The sequence below is a fragment of the Malus sylvestris genome, chromosome 8, assembly GCF_916048215.2.
Source record: "Malus sylvestris chromosome 8, drMalSylv7.2, whole genome shotgun sequence".
NCBI lineage: Eukaryota > Viridiplantae > Streptophyta > Magnoliopsida > Rosales > Rosaceae > Malus > Malus sylvestris.
Genome location: NC_062267.1, coordinates 15,669,188 through 15,687,338, shown reverse-complemented (window position 1 = coordinate 15,687,338; position 18,151 = coordinate 15,669,188). Strand labels below are relative to the sequence as shown.

The window sequence follows — 18,151 nt, the reverse complement described above, 5'->3', positions numbered from 1 at the left end:
GAGGCTTCACATGAGTAAGCTTCGTGAAGGCTCCCTCCTGCTTGTGTTTTTTTTTTTTTTTTTTTTTTTTTCAATGTACATTTCTATAAATTTCCAGAGAAATCAATAAATGAGGCTTTTTTTTTTCATTCAATATATATATATATATATTTCACATGGTGCTGATCCATCATTCATTTATATATATATATATATATATATTTTTTTTTTTTTTTTTTTTCTTGCACATGGTGCCAAATGCACCATCATTCTTTTTTTTTTCTTGCACATGGTGCCAGATGCACCATCATTTTTTTTCTTTGCTTTCGATGGTGCTTACACCCATTCCTTCAAATGATGGCTAATCATTTTTTTTTATTATTTCTTTTGGATGGTGCTAGATGGGCCATCACTCTTTATTTATTATTATTATTTTTTTCTTTCTTTTTTCCATTATGGTGCCAGATGCACCATCATTCTTTATATATATATATATATATACATATATATATATATATATTTTCTTTTCTTTTCCGTCTGCTTTCGATGCCAGATGCACCCCTCCTTTTTTTTCGTGGTGACAGCACCACTTTGCTCCACTATCCCATTTATTATTATTATTATTATTTTGTATAAATTTTGATGATAGGTGAGGAATTTGCAGGGAAGGATGAAGACGAACGGAGAGCTGTAGTCGAGGCTTCATGACCGGCTAGTCGTTTGACGGCGGTTATTGAAGTTCTTCGCCATTCCTGTTTGCCACGGATGAAGAGCTACAGTCGAGGCTTCATGACCGGCTAGTCGTTTGACGGCGGTTATTGAAGTTCTCCGCCATTGCTGTTTGCCACTACCACTACATAACCATTGCACCACCACTGCATTCTTGCTACCTTGCACCGCCGCCATTGCACAACGACTACACAACCATTGCACTGTCGTTGCTGTTTTCTTGCGAAGATGAAGACACACCGTTGCCTAAGGACGAGCCGAGATGTTGCTGTGCCTTGTAGAGGAAAAGATGACGAGATGGTGATGTGCCATGCAGAGGAGAAGACTAAGCAGTTGTAGTCCCGGAACTCCCTTGCTTCGTTCATATTCGCCGCCAGCTGGTTCACGTATACCATTCATGTGTCGTAGTCGTTGCCACATGATGCTCAAGCTGATATTTTACCAGCATAAGTGGAGGGCACAAAGAGCTTCCATGGAGGGCAGGAGAGGAAGTGAGAAGTGGAAGAGGGTCACAGCAGAAAGTGGTGCAGCTTTTTTCAACCCCATCATCAAGGAACAAATTGGAGGATTCCTCAACGTCTTCCATTTACCAGTGCTATAGCACCTCCGGTGGCTTTTTTTTTTCATTGTCTCATTGGCCCTCGACATATCGATTATCTCTTACAAGAACAATTACCAACTCGAAGACAGCAAGTCGTCAGGCAGCTGGAGGACTAACGATAAAGTGATGTCGACGTACTAGGGGTGGTTTGTGAAGCGTGGCAAAGACAACCTCGGCGGCGGAGAGTGGTGCAGTGGGTTGAGCTGGAGCGGAGCATCCTGGCTGGGTAGAAAGAGAGTGAAGCAGGAGGATGAGAGCACTCGTGACAGAAATGGGAGGTGCCAAATTAGCCAGCGCAACATCCTGAGCAGCCTTGTAAGCAACCACGACGTCCTCGGCGGTGGTTTTCATCTCGTTGCCATAGTTGAACTCGGTGAGCAATGTTGCATGTGGTTGCTGCATGAGGGTTTTTGCACTGCCACATGTTGATTTGGGAGTTGGGAGGCCCGAGCGAGGAAGAAGGAGAGCACGGAAGAGGGCGCTGAACTGTTGGGTTTGTTTCATATTGGGTCGAGAAACTGGCGCTAGCATGGGTTGCACATGGCATTGGGGTTGTATTCCTCAGCCGCTAAGACCTGTGTGTAGATGGGCTCGCAGATTGGTGACGGTATGGTGGGCCTACGAATATGTTTGGGTAGATTCGTACCTAGGCTTGCTGGTTTTGGAAAGAAGGGAGTTTTGGACCTGCCAGAAAGACCCTATTTTAATATATATATATATATATATTTTTTTTTTTTTTTTTGTACAAAGAATTTGTAATAACATCAAACTTTTAATAAAATCTTTATTCCTTATTTTGATGTGATGAAAGGAATATTTTAATTTTGAGAAGACAAAGCATGATGCCGGGATCTCACGAAGCTTCCAGAGACGTGGTAGTGCTTGTGCAAGAGATTGCAATGGGATTTTACTATGTAGTGCCTTTTGTTCACAGTCTTTTTCCCTCGGTGGTGCACTACCGTGTGGAACTGTATAAAAGCCTGCAATGAGACTTCGTTGCGTGATGCCTTTCGATCACAACTTTCCTCGGTGGTGACGTTGATGTGCTTCTTGCCTCCGCTTGGAAAAACCGTCTTGTAGCTACCCTTCCTTTAAAGAAATAAAGTATTCACATTTTGCATTTGCTTTTTACTCTTCAAAGTGTTTGTGTTTTTGTTGATGATGCGACCGTACTTGAAGTTTTTTTTTTTTAAGTTTCAAGTTGCCTATGTACCCTCGGTTGAAGAGGGATCAAGTCATGATGTAGTTCAAATGGGTGATGGATTGCTTGTGGCGGTGATTTTGATGATGATTTTATGCTCATGTGGGCCAGGAGCGTTGGTGCCATATTGCAATTTTAGCTCGTGCAGGCAAAGAGCGTTGGTATTGTGTTGTAGTTTTAGCTCATGCAGGTAAGGAACATTGTTTATTCGTCAAGCGATCCGGGATAGTCGTTTCTCGCAATCTTCATATCAAAGAGCCTTGACTGAGTAGTTGAAGGAGTCTTCTGGGAAGATGTCACACATCGTGATGGGGATGGATGATCTTCGTGTCAAAGTTTCATTATCTCTCACACTTTCACATTGTTCTGGAGGTTGACAGAAGTTACTTTGCCCTCTTTCCCATTGGTGAACTTGTGGAATAGATGGTTGCTGCCTGGAGAGGCGTTCCTCGCAATCTTTATGGCAAGGAGCCTTGACCGAGTAGCTGAATAATTTTCTGAGGAAGGAGAGATCGCGCATGGTCGATCTTTGTGTCGAAATTTCCTCATCTTCAACACTTTCACATTGCTTTGGAGGTTAGTGAAAGTTGCTTTGCCCTCTTTCCGATGGGTGAACTTGTGGAAAAGTCGTATGCTTCTTGTGTAGTTTCTTCGGAGTGACATGAGTCCATCCTTCAACTTCACTTGGCTTGACTGGCATGGTTTTGGAGCATGCCCCCAGCGATTGAGGTGAAGATTTTGAGTTGATAAAGCTGGAAGTGAAGTCTTCTTCCGGGATTTCGTCTTCTTTGTCTTCTTGGGCCTCCTCTTCAGTGCGGTCCTCTTGGGTTTGTTGGCGTGAAGATTGGCCGGTGTAGGTGATGGTGTGCCTCCTTAAGAAGAAAATGAGTGACCTTGGAGTAGTTAGTATGGCTAGATACACCCTCCAAGGGGCCGGCCTCTTTAGAGAGAAAAGGAGAGACAAGTTCTCACCAATTTTCTCAAAAAAAAAACCCTAATGAATTTTGGCTATAAAGTCATATTTATACCTTTATTCATTTGAGTGGCAAACTTGTAATTAAAGCAAGTTCACTACCCTTCCTCTAAATGGCCGGCCATGGGGTTTTGTTTGGGCTTTTGGGCCTTTGTGAATTAAGTTGTCATACAACTTAAGTCAATGGACTTGAGGTTCGAAGCCCATTGGGCCTTGAGGCCCAAAACTATCCCGAGGTCTTTAACGAACTTATTCGTTTGATTAATTAACATATTAATTAATCCTTGCCATAAATAATTAAACCATTTAATTATTCTTACTCATCTCCATTGTTTCTTCAATCTCCACCTTACACGGTGTACGATCCATTAGGTTCCTTTTAGCGAGGCAGTGGGCGATTAAAACCATTTTACATCGATTGTGAATTGAAACTTACTTTCAATTCTCCCTTTAGTGATTACACACGTTTAGGGCTTCCACAAACCATGAGTGACACCTAGCAGCATATCATGGTTACCCAAGCTAATCAGAAGAGGTGGAGAACCTATTCAGTTTAGGATTACAAATGCAATACGATCTTTCTCTAATACAATACTCTTGACCACATTGTTTGGTTTGATAGTTTATTTATTCATGTCTACTATCCAATGTGATTCGTGTGCTTATATGATTACCTTGAATGTGATTTAGAACGACTTTTCTAAATCTCATTCATACTCTGGCCAGAGATTCTAAATCATATCATAGAGTATTCTCCCCCAACGGTTTGAAGGTTAGAGATCCTTTGTTGCGCATTCACTTGTCTCCATGACTAAGTGGCTTAACCCCAATGATGCCGTGGACACCCCGATGGGTGACTTTGACATAATCAAAGATCAAGTACTTAACCACAAGACAACTGTGATGCCTCAGGTCAAAGGACTACTTTGCATTATCCCAACCATGAGTTCTCATGTGACATGAATATGAGAACTCTTCGTTGATCGTGTTCAGTGAACTCATTCTCTATTGAGCACCTACGTACTTGTCTTGATGTCACACACACCAATGACTCGAGACTAGTCACTCTCCCTGAGAGAAGACACAGCACGTACAGATCTTAACGGACTGTCAATGCCCAATTGACAATCCTATGATTAGGAATATTTAGGATGTGTCTACGAAAGAATGGTCTCATGAATCTAACTTCATTAGATCGCATTCTCCCAATCACATATTCCTTGGACTTTATCGTTTAAGCATATAACATTTATATGAGACGGCTCAAACAATAATCTTTGCCCTTTATAGTTAAACTAGATTAGTTTAACATGTGAAATGTCCGTAAAGTATCATCATATGATTGGCTTTAGGGCACATTTCTAACAGGACAAATCTAGTTTTATGGCAGAATGAATTAAATGAGTGATTTATGTATTCCGTACCACAATCAATTTGAAGAAATTTAATAGATGAATTGAATATATTTTTCACTTTATTATATAAAGATTCAAATTCCATGAAGACTTCATGATTTAGTATGCACAAGATAAATCCAGGAATAACGACTATAATGAACAGTGAACAAGACATAATAACGAAAACCAGAAAGAGACGGAATAGAAGACATCCAAACATTGTAAGACAACTATAATATGCACACTAAAAGCACTAACCTTGAGAAGCCATTGAATCCAAGCACAAGGATGAATCACGAACGTAGCAACAAGCAAAGATCTTCTGCTCTCTCTACTCGCCTTATGCACTCCTTTATGGGGTAGGGTTTTGTGCTAGAATATTGTGTATAAGAGTGGGGACCTAAGCTTTATATTTATAGGTGAGAATATTAGGTTTCTTGCCCATAAAGAAATCCCTAATACATATCTTTAGCACCTCCAGAATCCATGACCTAATAGGAAAAATATTCCTAATCATTATAGATTTAATTCACCATCAAGTAATCCGGGATAATCAAATACTTCTTCGTATCTTGTATTCTTAATCAATTAGGACTCCTAAAGAGATGCAAGCCCAATAAAGTCTTACATTCTCCCACTTGGGCGAGACGTCTATTCAAAAGCTCTCTTGAGGATCAAGAATTGATTTCCTTATGTGCGCAACTTTGGAAGATTATTTGATAACAATATCTTTTCAAACTTAGTGTCAAATATTGTTAGCTCGTAGAACTATAGACCATGATATCCAATATAGCAAATATATACCTCTATAATCACATATAAGCAATGATATTCACATAAAGTACCAACAAGCCATGGACAAATGTATATATATGATAAGTGAGCTTAATGGTGATTATCACACTAAACACATATATGGTCCTCTTTACGATCACAAAGTGATCTTCCTTAATGCTTAAAATAAGCCCGTATGTCAAAAAGACAATCTTGATATATAGCAAAATTAGCTAACTGGAATGAAATAAGTATGTAGAAACAAAACATATTATTCTTTAATGCATATCCATGAAATCTCAACCCAGAGAAAATTTCAAAATTGAAATAGATAACTAACAAACAAGAATAACTTGAACTCCCACTAATCTAAGGCATCTTCGAAACTTGACTTAACTTCCATGCTTTTGACATGTTTTTGAAAACATATGTCAAATATAGCTTTGTTCAATGGGTCTACAATAATGTCCACAGTGCTGATATAATGAACAGTAGTGACTCCTTCTTGCACCTTCTCCCTAACCTTCAAAAACTTTATGTCAACATGCTTGAGTCTTGAAGATCTCTTGTTATTTTTGCAAAATAAAATAGCTCCGCTGTTGTTGTTGGAAATATGCCCTGAAAGTCAATCTTTGGAAGAAACCTTTCAGGACAAATGAATCGATATATGGATGACTCTTATACATCAAATGGCAAAGACACGAATTAGGACTATCTCAATAAACGATATATGTCCTAAATAGTGTATCCATGGACAATGGATCGATTGAAGAACTAATCTAATGATGTTAGATTATAGAGACCTTCTTCACATAACCATTATGTCCAAAAGGTTCCTAGTCATTGGATTGTCGGAGGGAAACTGACAATGCTTAGACCGGTACATACTGTGTCCGCTTCAAATGGAAGGATGGAAAGTCTCATTCCATTCGTGTTGTGACACTAAGACAAGTATGTAGGTGCTCATTAAAAGAATGAGTTCACTGAACACAATCGAACGAGAGTACTTGCATGGAGGTCTACTCACATGTCAAGCAAGTAACTCTAATGGTTGGAATAATGTAAGTAATCCTTTGACCTGAGGCATCGTCGTTGTCTTGTGGCTAAGTACTTAATCTTTGATTATGTCAAAGTCACCCCATTCACGGATGTCCACGACATAATTGGGGTTAAGCCACTTAGTCATGAAGGCAAGTGAATGCGCAACAAGGAATCTCTAATCCTCGATTAGAGAGGAAGAATACTCTAAGATATGATTCGGGAATCTTCGGCCGAAGTATTGAGCGTAATAAAGGAAAGCGTTCCTATAAGACTCAATAGAATCATATAAGAAGGAATAATCACATTAGGGGTTTGACATAATATATCCATACCCTAGTAATGTGATTGAGAGTATTGTTTTAGAGAAGGATCGAATTACATTGTAATTCCAACTGAATAGGTTCTCTGAACAACTTCTACATGAGCTTGGGTAGCTATGACATATGGTTAGATGTCACTCATAGCTTGTGAGTTCTTCTAGATGATTAAATGTAGTCATCAAAGAAGAAAGGTGAATTAAAATGAAGTTTTAATTCACTAAGTGATTGAATTAAATATAATCAATTGGATTGATGCCAATCACCTCACTGCCTTGCTAATTAGAACCTAAAATGATTGTACACCGATACGCTCTTGTAGTGAGTAATTACTGGATGAAGGAAATAATTAATTGGATTAATTAAGTGTTGTGATTAATTTAGAAAGTCTAAAGAAATCATAAAAGCGATAAAAGATCGTTTTGGGTTTAAAGAAACGTTCGGGTTTAATTGGGCCCATTGGGCCTAAACCCATTGGGCTTTTATTCAAGCATAGGATGACTTGAAATAATAAAAGCCCAAAGCCCAAACCAAACACTAAAGGGCCGGCCCTTGCAAGTGGAAAGGGAGAGATATTTAGTCAAGTTGTTGACTAGGTTTCTTTTTGTCTATATAAGGAACTTTATAGCACAAAGTTCATTAGGGTTTTTGTGTGTGTTTAAAACAACAAAGAGGCAAAAGAAATATCTCTCTAAAACACTACAAAGGCCGGCCACCTTGGGGGTGTTTTTACTAACACATTTTTCACCCTTTTGGTTATTCCTCCATCCATCTCACTACACTAGTGGGTGTGGATCTTTAGAGGTTTTCTACTTTGGAAACTTGGAGAGAACCTAGGAGCACTCTTACTAACAAAGTGGAGGAGGCAAGGAGGGAGGCTAGGCTCAAGGACTTCAAGGAGCAAAGGGCTTGGAGGTGGTCCATCCTTGGTCTAAAATCAAGATCAAGAGGTATACATCTATTCCTTGACTTTGTTCTTAAGTTAAATGTTTTAGATGCATTATATACAAACCTATGAACCTTGAAGGGGATTTGCATGACTATAGCTTTGATATTATTTGATAAATTGCTTCCGTTGCTCATGTATAAATCTTGAATTAGATATGCTTGCTAATCATTTAGAAATCCCATGTGTTAAGCTCATAATTTTCCCTTCAGTTGTCACAATACAACCTACTATGAAATTCCTCAACCAAATACCATGCATTGTTACTTGAAAACATGCCATGAACTCGACATGCATTGTCGAGATAGCCACTGTTTTCTGTTTGACACTCTTCCAAGCTATTGCACCACCTCCAAACATAAACACAAAACTAGAAGTTGACATAAAGTCATCTGCACATCCAGCAAAATCGGAATCAGAGTAACCTACTAATTCTAACTTGTCACTCTTCTTAAAAACGAGCATGTGGTCTTTTGTTCTTTGTAAATAACGCAGAACCTTCTTTACAGCTTTCCAATGTGTCACTCATGGATTAGATTGGTACCAACCTAGAACACTAATAGTGAATGCTAGGTTTGGGCAAGTACATACTAAGCATGCATAATGCTTCCTATGACTGAAGCATAAGGCTTATTCTTCATCTCCTCATTTTCTATATCATTATTTTTGTTACTCAATTTATCTACCGTGGAGATTGGAAATTCAGCACCATTACTTGTCAACATATTAAATCTCTTCAACACTTTCTCAATATAAGCCTTTTGTGATAGACCTAACAAACCATGATTTCTATCTCTGTGAATTTCAATGCCCAAAACATAAGAAGCCTTTCCAAGGTCCTTCATCTCAAAATTCTTGGACATAAAATCTTTGGTGTCATGTAACAAAACCTTATCACTGATGGCAAGTAGTATGTCATCACCATATAGAATAAGAAAAATAAACTTGCTTCCATATAATTTAACATATATGCATGCATCAATTTTATTTTCCTTGAAATCATACATAGTGACAATTTTATCGAATTTTAAATACCATTGCCTTGAAGTTTGCTTTAAGTCATAGATTGACCTCTTCAACTTACATACCAAGTGCTCATTTCCTTCCTCCACAAAACCTTTGGGTTGCTTCATGAATATTTCTTCATTCAATCCACCATTGAGGAATGCAGTTTCGACGTCCATTTAATGCAAGTATAGATCAAAGTGTGCTACCAAGGCCATGATGATTCTAAATGCATCTTTTGTCAAAGTTGGAGAAAAGGTCTGTGTAGTCTACACCTTCCTGTTGTGTGAAACCTTGAGCTACCAATCTCGCCTTATGTCTTTTGATGTTGCCTTTAGAATCCTTTTTAGTTTTAAACACCCACTTACATCCAATAGGTTTAATTCCTTGCAGTGGTTCAACGAGCTCCCACACTTTATTGTTTTCCATGGACTCTATCTCACTTTGCATAGCTTCAATCTATTTTTCAGACTCTACACTAGTGACTGCCTCCTTGTATGTTAAAGGGTTTTCGTATTCAGAAACATTATAATCTATCTCACTCATGTAGATCTCCTAACTTTTTGTGTTTCCTTCATGGTGCTTCATCTTGTACAATTTCTTGATTCATTGGCTTAACAACGTGCTCAGCTTGTGGTAGAGGTCGAAGTAAACAAATGGTGATTATTTGTTCAAGAGTGGTGGGATTGATGAGTTCAGTCCCAATTTCGCTTTCTTCTTAAAAAATAAAGTCCTTGTCCACTCATTCACCAACATCATCATACTCAATAAACTTAGTTTTTTCAATCTCTACATACTCTGGTGGTGTGATTAGGACTAAAAAAATGAAAACCTTTTGATATTTCTGCATAGCCAATGAAAAAACAACTGATAGTCTTGGGATCCAATTTAGATAACTCTAGATTGTAAACTCGGGCTTCAGCTTTACAGTCTCATACATGCAAGTGATTCAGACTTGGTTTTCTCTTATTCCATAACTCAAAAGGTGTTTCGGGAACTAACTTGCAAGGAACTCCATAGAGGATGTAGTTGGCAGTCTTAACTGCATCTCCTCATAGAAATCTTGGACGATTAGTCTTACAAATCATGCTTATCACCATATCTTTCAAAGTCATATTTCTATGTTCAACATTCTGTTCTAGGATCCCAAGGTTTGTGTACTAAACGACTATCCCACTGTTTTGTAGATAACGTGCAAAAGGTGCAGGATGCCTTCCTTGCTCATCATACTTGCCGTAATATTCTTCACCCCTATCGGATCGAACCACTTTAATTTTTAGGTCAAGTTGGTTTTCTACTTTGAAAACCTCAAAAGCACTAGATTTAGTTGGGATTAGGTAGAGAGAAAAAAACCTTAAGTAGTCATCAATAAAAGTGATGAAATACCTATAACCATCTAGAGTTTCAGTTGGAAAAGGACCACAAATGCTGGTATGGATGATTTCTAAGAGATGAAAACTTCTAGTTGACCCTAATTTCCTTGAATTAGTCATCTGTCCTTTAATGCACTCAATGCAATAACCATAATCTAAAAAGTCTAATGGAGGAATAACATCCTCCTTGACTAGGCATTGCATTCTTTCTCTAGATATGTGACCTAGACGTTTGTGATATAACCTTGATGAACTATCTTTGATGAGAGGACGTTTTTGACCTATGGTTTCAACATTAAAAGCTAATTTTTCTTTTTCATGAGTTAACTGAAACATTTCATCAACTAACAAACCATTCCCAACATGAATATAATTTAAAAACAAATCAAAACCAAATTCATGCATATCAACTTTAAACTTCAACTTGACAAGTTTGGAAACAGAAATCATATTCTTTCTCATGGAAGGTACATAAACAACGTCATTTACTCTAAACAAAAACCATACTCTAGACAAAGCTTAACAATGCGTATTGCATGGACTCGAACTCTTTTACCATTCCCTACGATGACTTGAACTTGGTCTTTATTTGGTGTTTTCTGGTTTATGAAGTCTTTCAAGGAATTAGCAACATGGATAGAAGATCCACTGTCAATAATCCAAGAATTGGAAGGAATAGACACAAAATTTGACTCAAAACAAACTAAAGCCATATTAGAATTACCTTTAGCAACCTTTTTCTCTGCCCAACGCTTATACATAATGAAATTTCTCTTTATATGACCTAATTTGTTACAAAAGTAACAACCATGAATATTAGTTTGATTAACACCTAGAGCAGGTGTCTTAGAAGAAGGATTAGGCTTTACAACCTCTTTATTGGTAGTATGAGAGCTCTCTTTAAAAGTACGGTGTTTTTGAGCACTAGTGGTGAGATGCACAAAGTGAGTCTCCTTCTCTTTCTTGAATCTTTCTTCTTCTTGAACACAATAGAAATTAGTTCATTCACACTCCATTTGTCCTTCAAATCATTGTAAATAACCTTGAGTTGATCATATTTGGAAGGAAGGGAGTTAAGGACCAAATGGACTAAGTACGAATCAATTATAGGAATTTGAAGACTGTTCAGCTTGGTTGCAACATCCACCATACTTAAAAGGCACTCCCTTATACCTCCAACTCCATCATATTTCATGGTTGTGAGCTTACTCATCAGATCTCCAGTTTCGACTTTCTCATATTCCTTAAACTTTGCACTCACAGATTCCAAAATTTTTTTAGCATTCTCAAAAGCTGGTAGTCCACCATAAATAGCTTCAGTGATGGTCTTCTCCATGATCAGCAGACACAACGTATTAGAGTTCTCCCACTTCTTGAATTTGAGTTTTTGTTCATTGGTGCTAGTGTTAGTTAGTGAGGTTGGTTTCTCTTCTTTTAGAGCTAAGTTGATGTCCAAGAGGCCTAGGACAATCTCTAAATCTCTTTTCCACTTCATAAAGTTGTTACCAGTCAAAGGTTCAATTGAAAGAGAAACATGGAATATGCAACTTTATTAATTTTGACCTCAAAAACTTTATAGATAATTGATAAACATCTGCAGACAGAATATCAACATGCCTTTAATAATTTCACAAAGGCTACTATATGAACTTAACATGAAAAACTTTTATCAAACCATTCACATCTGCAGACTGAAAAGAGCTGATGTTCACATAAGCTAATGTAATACCTTGTTCCATTATAGATTACGTCCAATTAAAAGTTCACATTTGCAGACAAAAAACTCTAATTGGCAGTGTCTATAATACAATTTTGTGATTATAATCTGGGATTGAAAAGAAGGCTAGGTATTTTATTGAATGGTTGTATGCTAGACAATAAAATAGAATATCGCTTCAATCTTGATATCTTTATGGGTCTTAATATTTGCAACGGATTTAACAAATTCATGCTTTATGTAAAAGGGGAAGAATATGCTCAGTTATTTGAGAAAACCTTATCAGGATTCAATTACAAAGCATATACACAAAACTATATTACAATACTCCTCGAAATAATATATGCTGCTGCAGTACTACATGCTGCAAATTAGTATAATAATATATAAATTTATATAAAAATTACGTTCATGCCTTTAATCATCAATTGAACATGTCACACCCCAAAAAGGGGCACGTAATAGTGCTACACTCTATTAGTAACGCAATATTATAGTGTTAAATTCCAACATTGTAGCACTACATTCCCAATAGAACGTAAGGCTATCTGAGGGGAAGTAAAATAATTTATTTTTAAGCAATATGGATGCAGAAATCATTTTGGTTAAACAAAGAATAAATGGGCAATGGAATTTAGATAATTTTTTTACATCAAAGACGAAGTTTACAACTAACAACAAAACCAAAGAGTTTAAAGTAAGTAAACATACTAAACCAACTCTTAAGTACAATTTGAAAAGTACAAAGCATTAAGTTTAGCTATAAAAAATTCTTTCAAGATGGACAGGTGATAGGAGCATATTTTTGCGACTTAGTTAGCTTTTTTTCTTGCATTTTCTTAGTTAGTTCGTGTTTATTATAGTGTTTTAAGCTATTTTCATGTGTTTGTAGGTCCAAATGACAAAGTTGGCAAGAAAGTGCATTTTGGAGCAGTTTTAGGCATCAAATGGATAGCTTACATATGGAGCAAGATGGATGGACGAATTTGAAGTTCAAAAGGCTAGGAATGTGCTGAAAAGATGAAGAAAATGAATCCAAGACAAAGAAGATAAGCAATCAGATCAAAAGAAGGAACATTATCCAAAACCTTATCCAACCTTATTTTATCCAAACTAACCTTATCTTATCTTATCCTTTCCTAATCTAGCATTATCCAATCTTATCTTATCCAAATCAATTTGTGCCTTAATTCCAGCCACTTATAAGGGATAATTATGCATTTAAAATATATATTTCAGATTCTAGAAGCCTTATCTCTTCTCCCTACAAAAGTGGCGCCCCAACCCCTTCTAGAACCCTTTTTCCTAGTGGTGCTGCACCTTATATCCTTGTTCCTGATGGTTTTTTATGTGTAAGCCTAATTCCCCTTGGTTTTTTATTGTTTTAACTTATTCCTTGTGGATTTGGAGTGCCAATCCTTCTCTTTGACAACATAGGCCGTGCCTTTTCTCCCTATAAATACTAATGTCGTAGCATTCATTCAGACCACCACCCTCTACCACCATTCACTACAAATTCATGCCATATACACCCATACACATTCATCCCATTATGCCACAGATTTGCAAGGAGAAAGGAGAGGAGACCCTTGGAGCCGTGCTTGCCATTCAAGACGTTGGATTGTTGGAGTGTTTCTAGATGTATTCTATCCATTGTTTTAATGTTTAAATTTAATTGTCTTTGTTTAATTGCGAACATGAGGAGCTAAACTCGTTTTAGCTAGGGGGAAATTCAAAGCCATGAACATATTTGCAATATGAATTGATTACTTCCAGTTGTGATTTCATGAATCATGAATGCAATTTACTTAACTGTTTGATTAAGAACTTATTCTTGTTTGTTGATTAAGGGTGCACACTTAGTTTGCATGCAGGGATTTGATGCTAAAATATAAGGGAGTTTCACCTAATTGTTATGAACTTATATTTATAAGTAGTGGAGGTTGCTAATCACGATCGCGTTAAGTGAATTCCTGGCAGGAGTATCATGTTGTTCGTAGTTATGAATGCTTTGTCAATGCTTATGATTTTCACAAAGCTTAATGATCTTTGATTGTATCTCTATTATGTTGTCATGTAGGGAACTATTGAAGAATAATTTGGTTGCCGATGCGTTGTCCATCCAATTCAATGACTTAAGGAAAATCTAAGGGTTAATTAGTGCTTTTCACGGTTAATCTGGGGCGTTAAGGTTCATGGTTTATTGGAAAAGCAACTGGAAATCGTTTTGTATGCAAGTGTGTCATGTGTGGAGAAGAACCCTCTAGCTAGCCAATCACCCATATTTCTCCCAAATTTGTGTCTAATCTGTCTAAGTTTTTAATTTACTTGTCTTTACTTTAAATTCATCAAAAACCCAATCCCCTTTATTTTGCTGTGTCAAGTTAATTAGAATTTGTCCAATTTGTGTTGTTAAATGTTTTTAAATGTTTTGAGTAAAGTTAAAAATAATTTTCATCCAATTCACCCTCTAGTGTCTAGTTTGAGTCCATTTGATTGTTTTGTGTTGTTTTGAGTCTTTTTAGTTTGTTTTGAGTTCTTTGAGTCTAGTTAAGTGTTTTTAAGTCTAGTTTTGTGTTTTTGAGTCATATTTGTGTAGATTAGCAGCCCTAGTTAATCCCCGTCCTAGAACGATCTCTACTTTCATATACTACAACTATCTTAATAGGGTTTAATTTGTGTGTTAGAATATTTCACATCAACGGGATCAAGCATATGTACAAACAAAAACCTATGGAAAGTCAATGAGCTACTAAGAAGTTGACAAGTAACAAACAACGATTGTACCGACTTTAGTCCAGATCGTCTATTTATAGGTGCACCAGTCCTGTAATAAAGTAGGGGTGAGCATCACAAACGTTCATTGCTCCCCCTTAGGGAATCCACCCCAGCTAGGTTTGAAAATAATATACAACACTATATGTACTATAGGAAAATGATGCACAACAAAAGCTTTGTTTAGTTTTGAAAATAGATTGTATGCTCACACATTTTCCTTTTAAAAAGAAAACAAGGAACCTAATAAATCGCTACATGCCTGATGACCAGTTTAATGACCCACTACCCCTTTACCTGGACCAACTCCAAACGAATATACTTATGGTAAGGAGTAGCGAGAGTGTCCTTTAAGGCTCTACCCTTAGATATCCTAGTACCTTTCTTAGAAAGGTAGCGGTACTAATCCTTTCGTAGTAGCCCATCTGGAGGTTTAGGGGATCAAAACCCAAGGCAGTCACTATGCCCTCTTCACTCTCAAGTCATCGCTTTAATTTGTAGCATAGAACAACATGCATATCATGATATAAAACAAAACCATTTTTCCTCATGGTTCTATTATAGCAAAATATATGCAGCTTTCATAGGCATTCGTATATTAACATATACATACATTCACAAAATTCCATAACTAGGGTAAGTAAGGATTCCCCTACTTGGTCTCCAAGCCAAGCAATGTTCCTCACCAATACCTCGATTAAACACAATCATCATGAGTAATTGGAGTCTTAATTCAACAATTAAAATATGTCACTATATGTTCATATATAATGACTCAACTTTATTCCCATAACAACAACTGTAACCAATAGAGACCTTCACTTAACCAAAATAAGATTTTGTATTTGAACTTTTATTATTCCAATAGGTCCCCAAACTTTTTGATAATTGCACTTTAGCCCCTGAACTTTCTAAAAATTATACAATTGCCCCAATACCAAAACAATTTTGCAGTTCAGTCCTTGGTATGAAAACCAACGGCGTTGAGGTTTATTTTTCCCAAAATTTCAACATATATTCCAAGCCAAAACACAATCCATCAATAGTACAACTCATTTGTTCCATCCAAACGTCCCTTAATGCCCAAATTAGAAGTATTTGGAATCAAACATCATATTCCTTTATATCTCGTTCATATGAAACTTGTGTAAAATCCCAGCAATCTGATCATGTGTAAATCTTTACCTTAATGTCTCGGAAATCATTCTCCAGTCATTATAGGCTTCAAAGCCCTCAAATCGTGCAAGAACAAGCTTGAAATCGAAGATTTGAGTCTAATTAGTCACAAATCCCAATCTGAACGAATTATTCAAACTTAAGTAAAAATCCTCAAAATTTACCTTCGAATGTTGGGTTCGATTCATTAAGCATGTAGGCGAAAACTGTTCCTTAATCGGATTCCCGAATTGAAAGTTATGAATTTCGAAAGATTGAAGGGAAAATTTTCCTTTCGTTGTTTTTGTTTCAACTAGTAGCAACTGAATGAGGAAGAATATTTATAATCTTCCAAGCCTTGCTGCCTCACTTCTTCAATTTCAGAGGTCCAATAGGTGCTTGCCATGTGTTGTCATGGCGTATTGACACCACCATCAGCCCCTTCCTTGCTGGTCATTCCAACTGCTGTCTACGTGGCAAGTCAGCCATAACTTGGCTACCACGTGGCGTTCCAACATTCATCCAGCTTGAAATCTCATAAAAAAAAATTCATTTGAGCTCCGAAAAATAATTCAAAAAATGCTACAAACTTGTGATCTCGCCTACTTTCAACCTATCACCTCAAAATAACCCTTGATCTCATGTAAAATTATCACCCATTTAAAATGAATTATAAATTGTAAAATTCGGAGACACTTCAAAATTCATAACAACACTTTCTAAGTACTTTAAAAATTCAGGGTCTCACATAATATCAAGTCAATACCACGACAATTATATTAATCTTGATATGCTTCAAGGCTTATAAAAAAGACATAGTAAAAACACAGTATAAAACAGAACATGGAGATTATATGCGACAGACAAGACTTGAACGACAATCATGCTTCACGATTTTCTTTATATTTTTATCTTAATTTTAGACTTCTGATGCATATAACCTAGGCTTTGACACCACATGTAAGACAACTATAATATGCACACTAAAAGCACTAACCTTGAGAAGCCATTGAATCCAAGCACAAGGATGAATCATGAATGCAACAACAAGCAATGATCTTCCGCTCTCTCTACACGCCTTATGCACTCTTATACAGGGTAGGGTTTTGTGCTAGAATATTGTTTACAAGAGTGGGGACCTAAGCCTTATATTTATCGGTGAGAATATTATGTTTCTTGCCCATAAAGAAATCCCTAATACATATCTTTAGCACCTCCAGAATTCATGACCTAATAGGAAAGATATTCCCAATCATTATAGATTTACTTAACTACCAAGTAATCCTGGATAATCAAATACTTCTTCCTATCTTGTATTTTTAATCAATTAAGACTCCTAAATGGATACAAGGCCAATTAAAGTCTTACAAACATTGGAACGAATTAAATAAAAGGAAAACAAAGAAACAATTTTATTAGAATTAAAAGGTGGTTTGTGTGACTTAGAAAGTGCACGGGACTTATAAAATGCCTTATTTAACTTAGACAGAACCTAAAGATAATCTAGATAGAACTTCAGGAGATTGATCATTGGATTTTAATCTCCATTTCTGGAAAGTTGAATCATTGGAACCTATACATTATCATGCTTCATGCATGAGACACATTAAAATTGCCATGTCCATAGATTGTTCTCTTGGGACCTGAATCCATGCGACGACTGTCATGCTTCCAGCATGTAACAGTTTAGTAGCTTCAAGTTCGTGGATAGTCTTATTGAGATTTCATGCAGCATATTTGTAATTTATTAATACTAGGGGTGGTTCGGTATGGGATCCCATACCGAAACCCTAATCCCGATTCCCAAACCAAAATTTTCGGGAATCCCAATTTCAATACCGATCCCAAACCAAATTTTCGGGAATCCCAATTTTTGGGAATCCCGAAATAGTTTCGGGATTTTGGGACAAATCGGGAATCCCGAAATGGTTTTGGGCTTTCGGACTAAATTTGACATATTATGCTTTTGGGCTAAAATTCAACATTTTATATTGAAATTTTGGGCTTTTGGGCAAAATGCCAATATGCGGCCCAATCTATTGTTAGACTAAAATATGCAATTTGTGCAATTTGTGCAATTTGAAATCTGAATCTGTGCACAATAGTCAATAGCTGTGCACAGATAATGTTATGCAAATGCTTAAGGATCTAATCAGTTAGTCATTAGA

At 36.8% G+C, this 18,151-nt stretch overlaps 1 protein-coding gene across 1 annotated transcript; it reads right to left on the bottom strand.

The window, feature by feature from the left end:
- Positions 1-11,201: 11,201 nt before the first annotated feature.
- On the bottom strand, positions 11,202-12,075 carry LOC126631403 (uncharacterized). Its single transcript, XM_050301540.1, has 2 exons — positions 12,001-12,075; positions 11,202-11,825 (listed from the first exon to the last, which is right to left on the bottom strand). The coding sequence occupies exons 1-2, from the start codon at positions 12,073-12,075 to the stop codon at positions 11,202-11,204; spliced, it is 699 nt and encodes a 232-aa protein (XP_050157497.1).
- Between the last annotated feature and the right edge of the window lie 6,076 nt (positions 12,076-18,151).

Coding starts and splice junctions, on each gene's coding strand:
- LOC126631403 (XM_050301540.1), bottom strand. CDS start 12,075: ATGGAACAAGGTATTACATTAGCTTATGTGAACATCAGCTCTTTTCAG. Junction 11,826..12,000: donor ATGTGAATGGTTTGATAAAA/GTTTTTCATGTT, acceptor AACTTTATGAAG/TGGAAAAGAGATTTAGAGAT.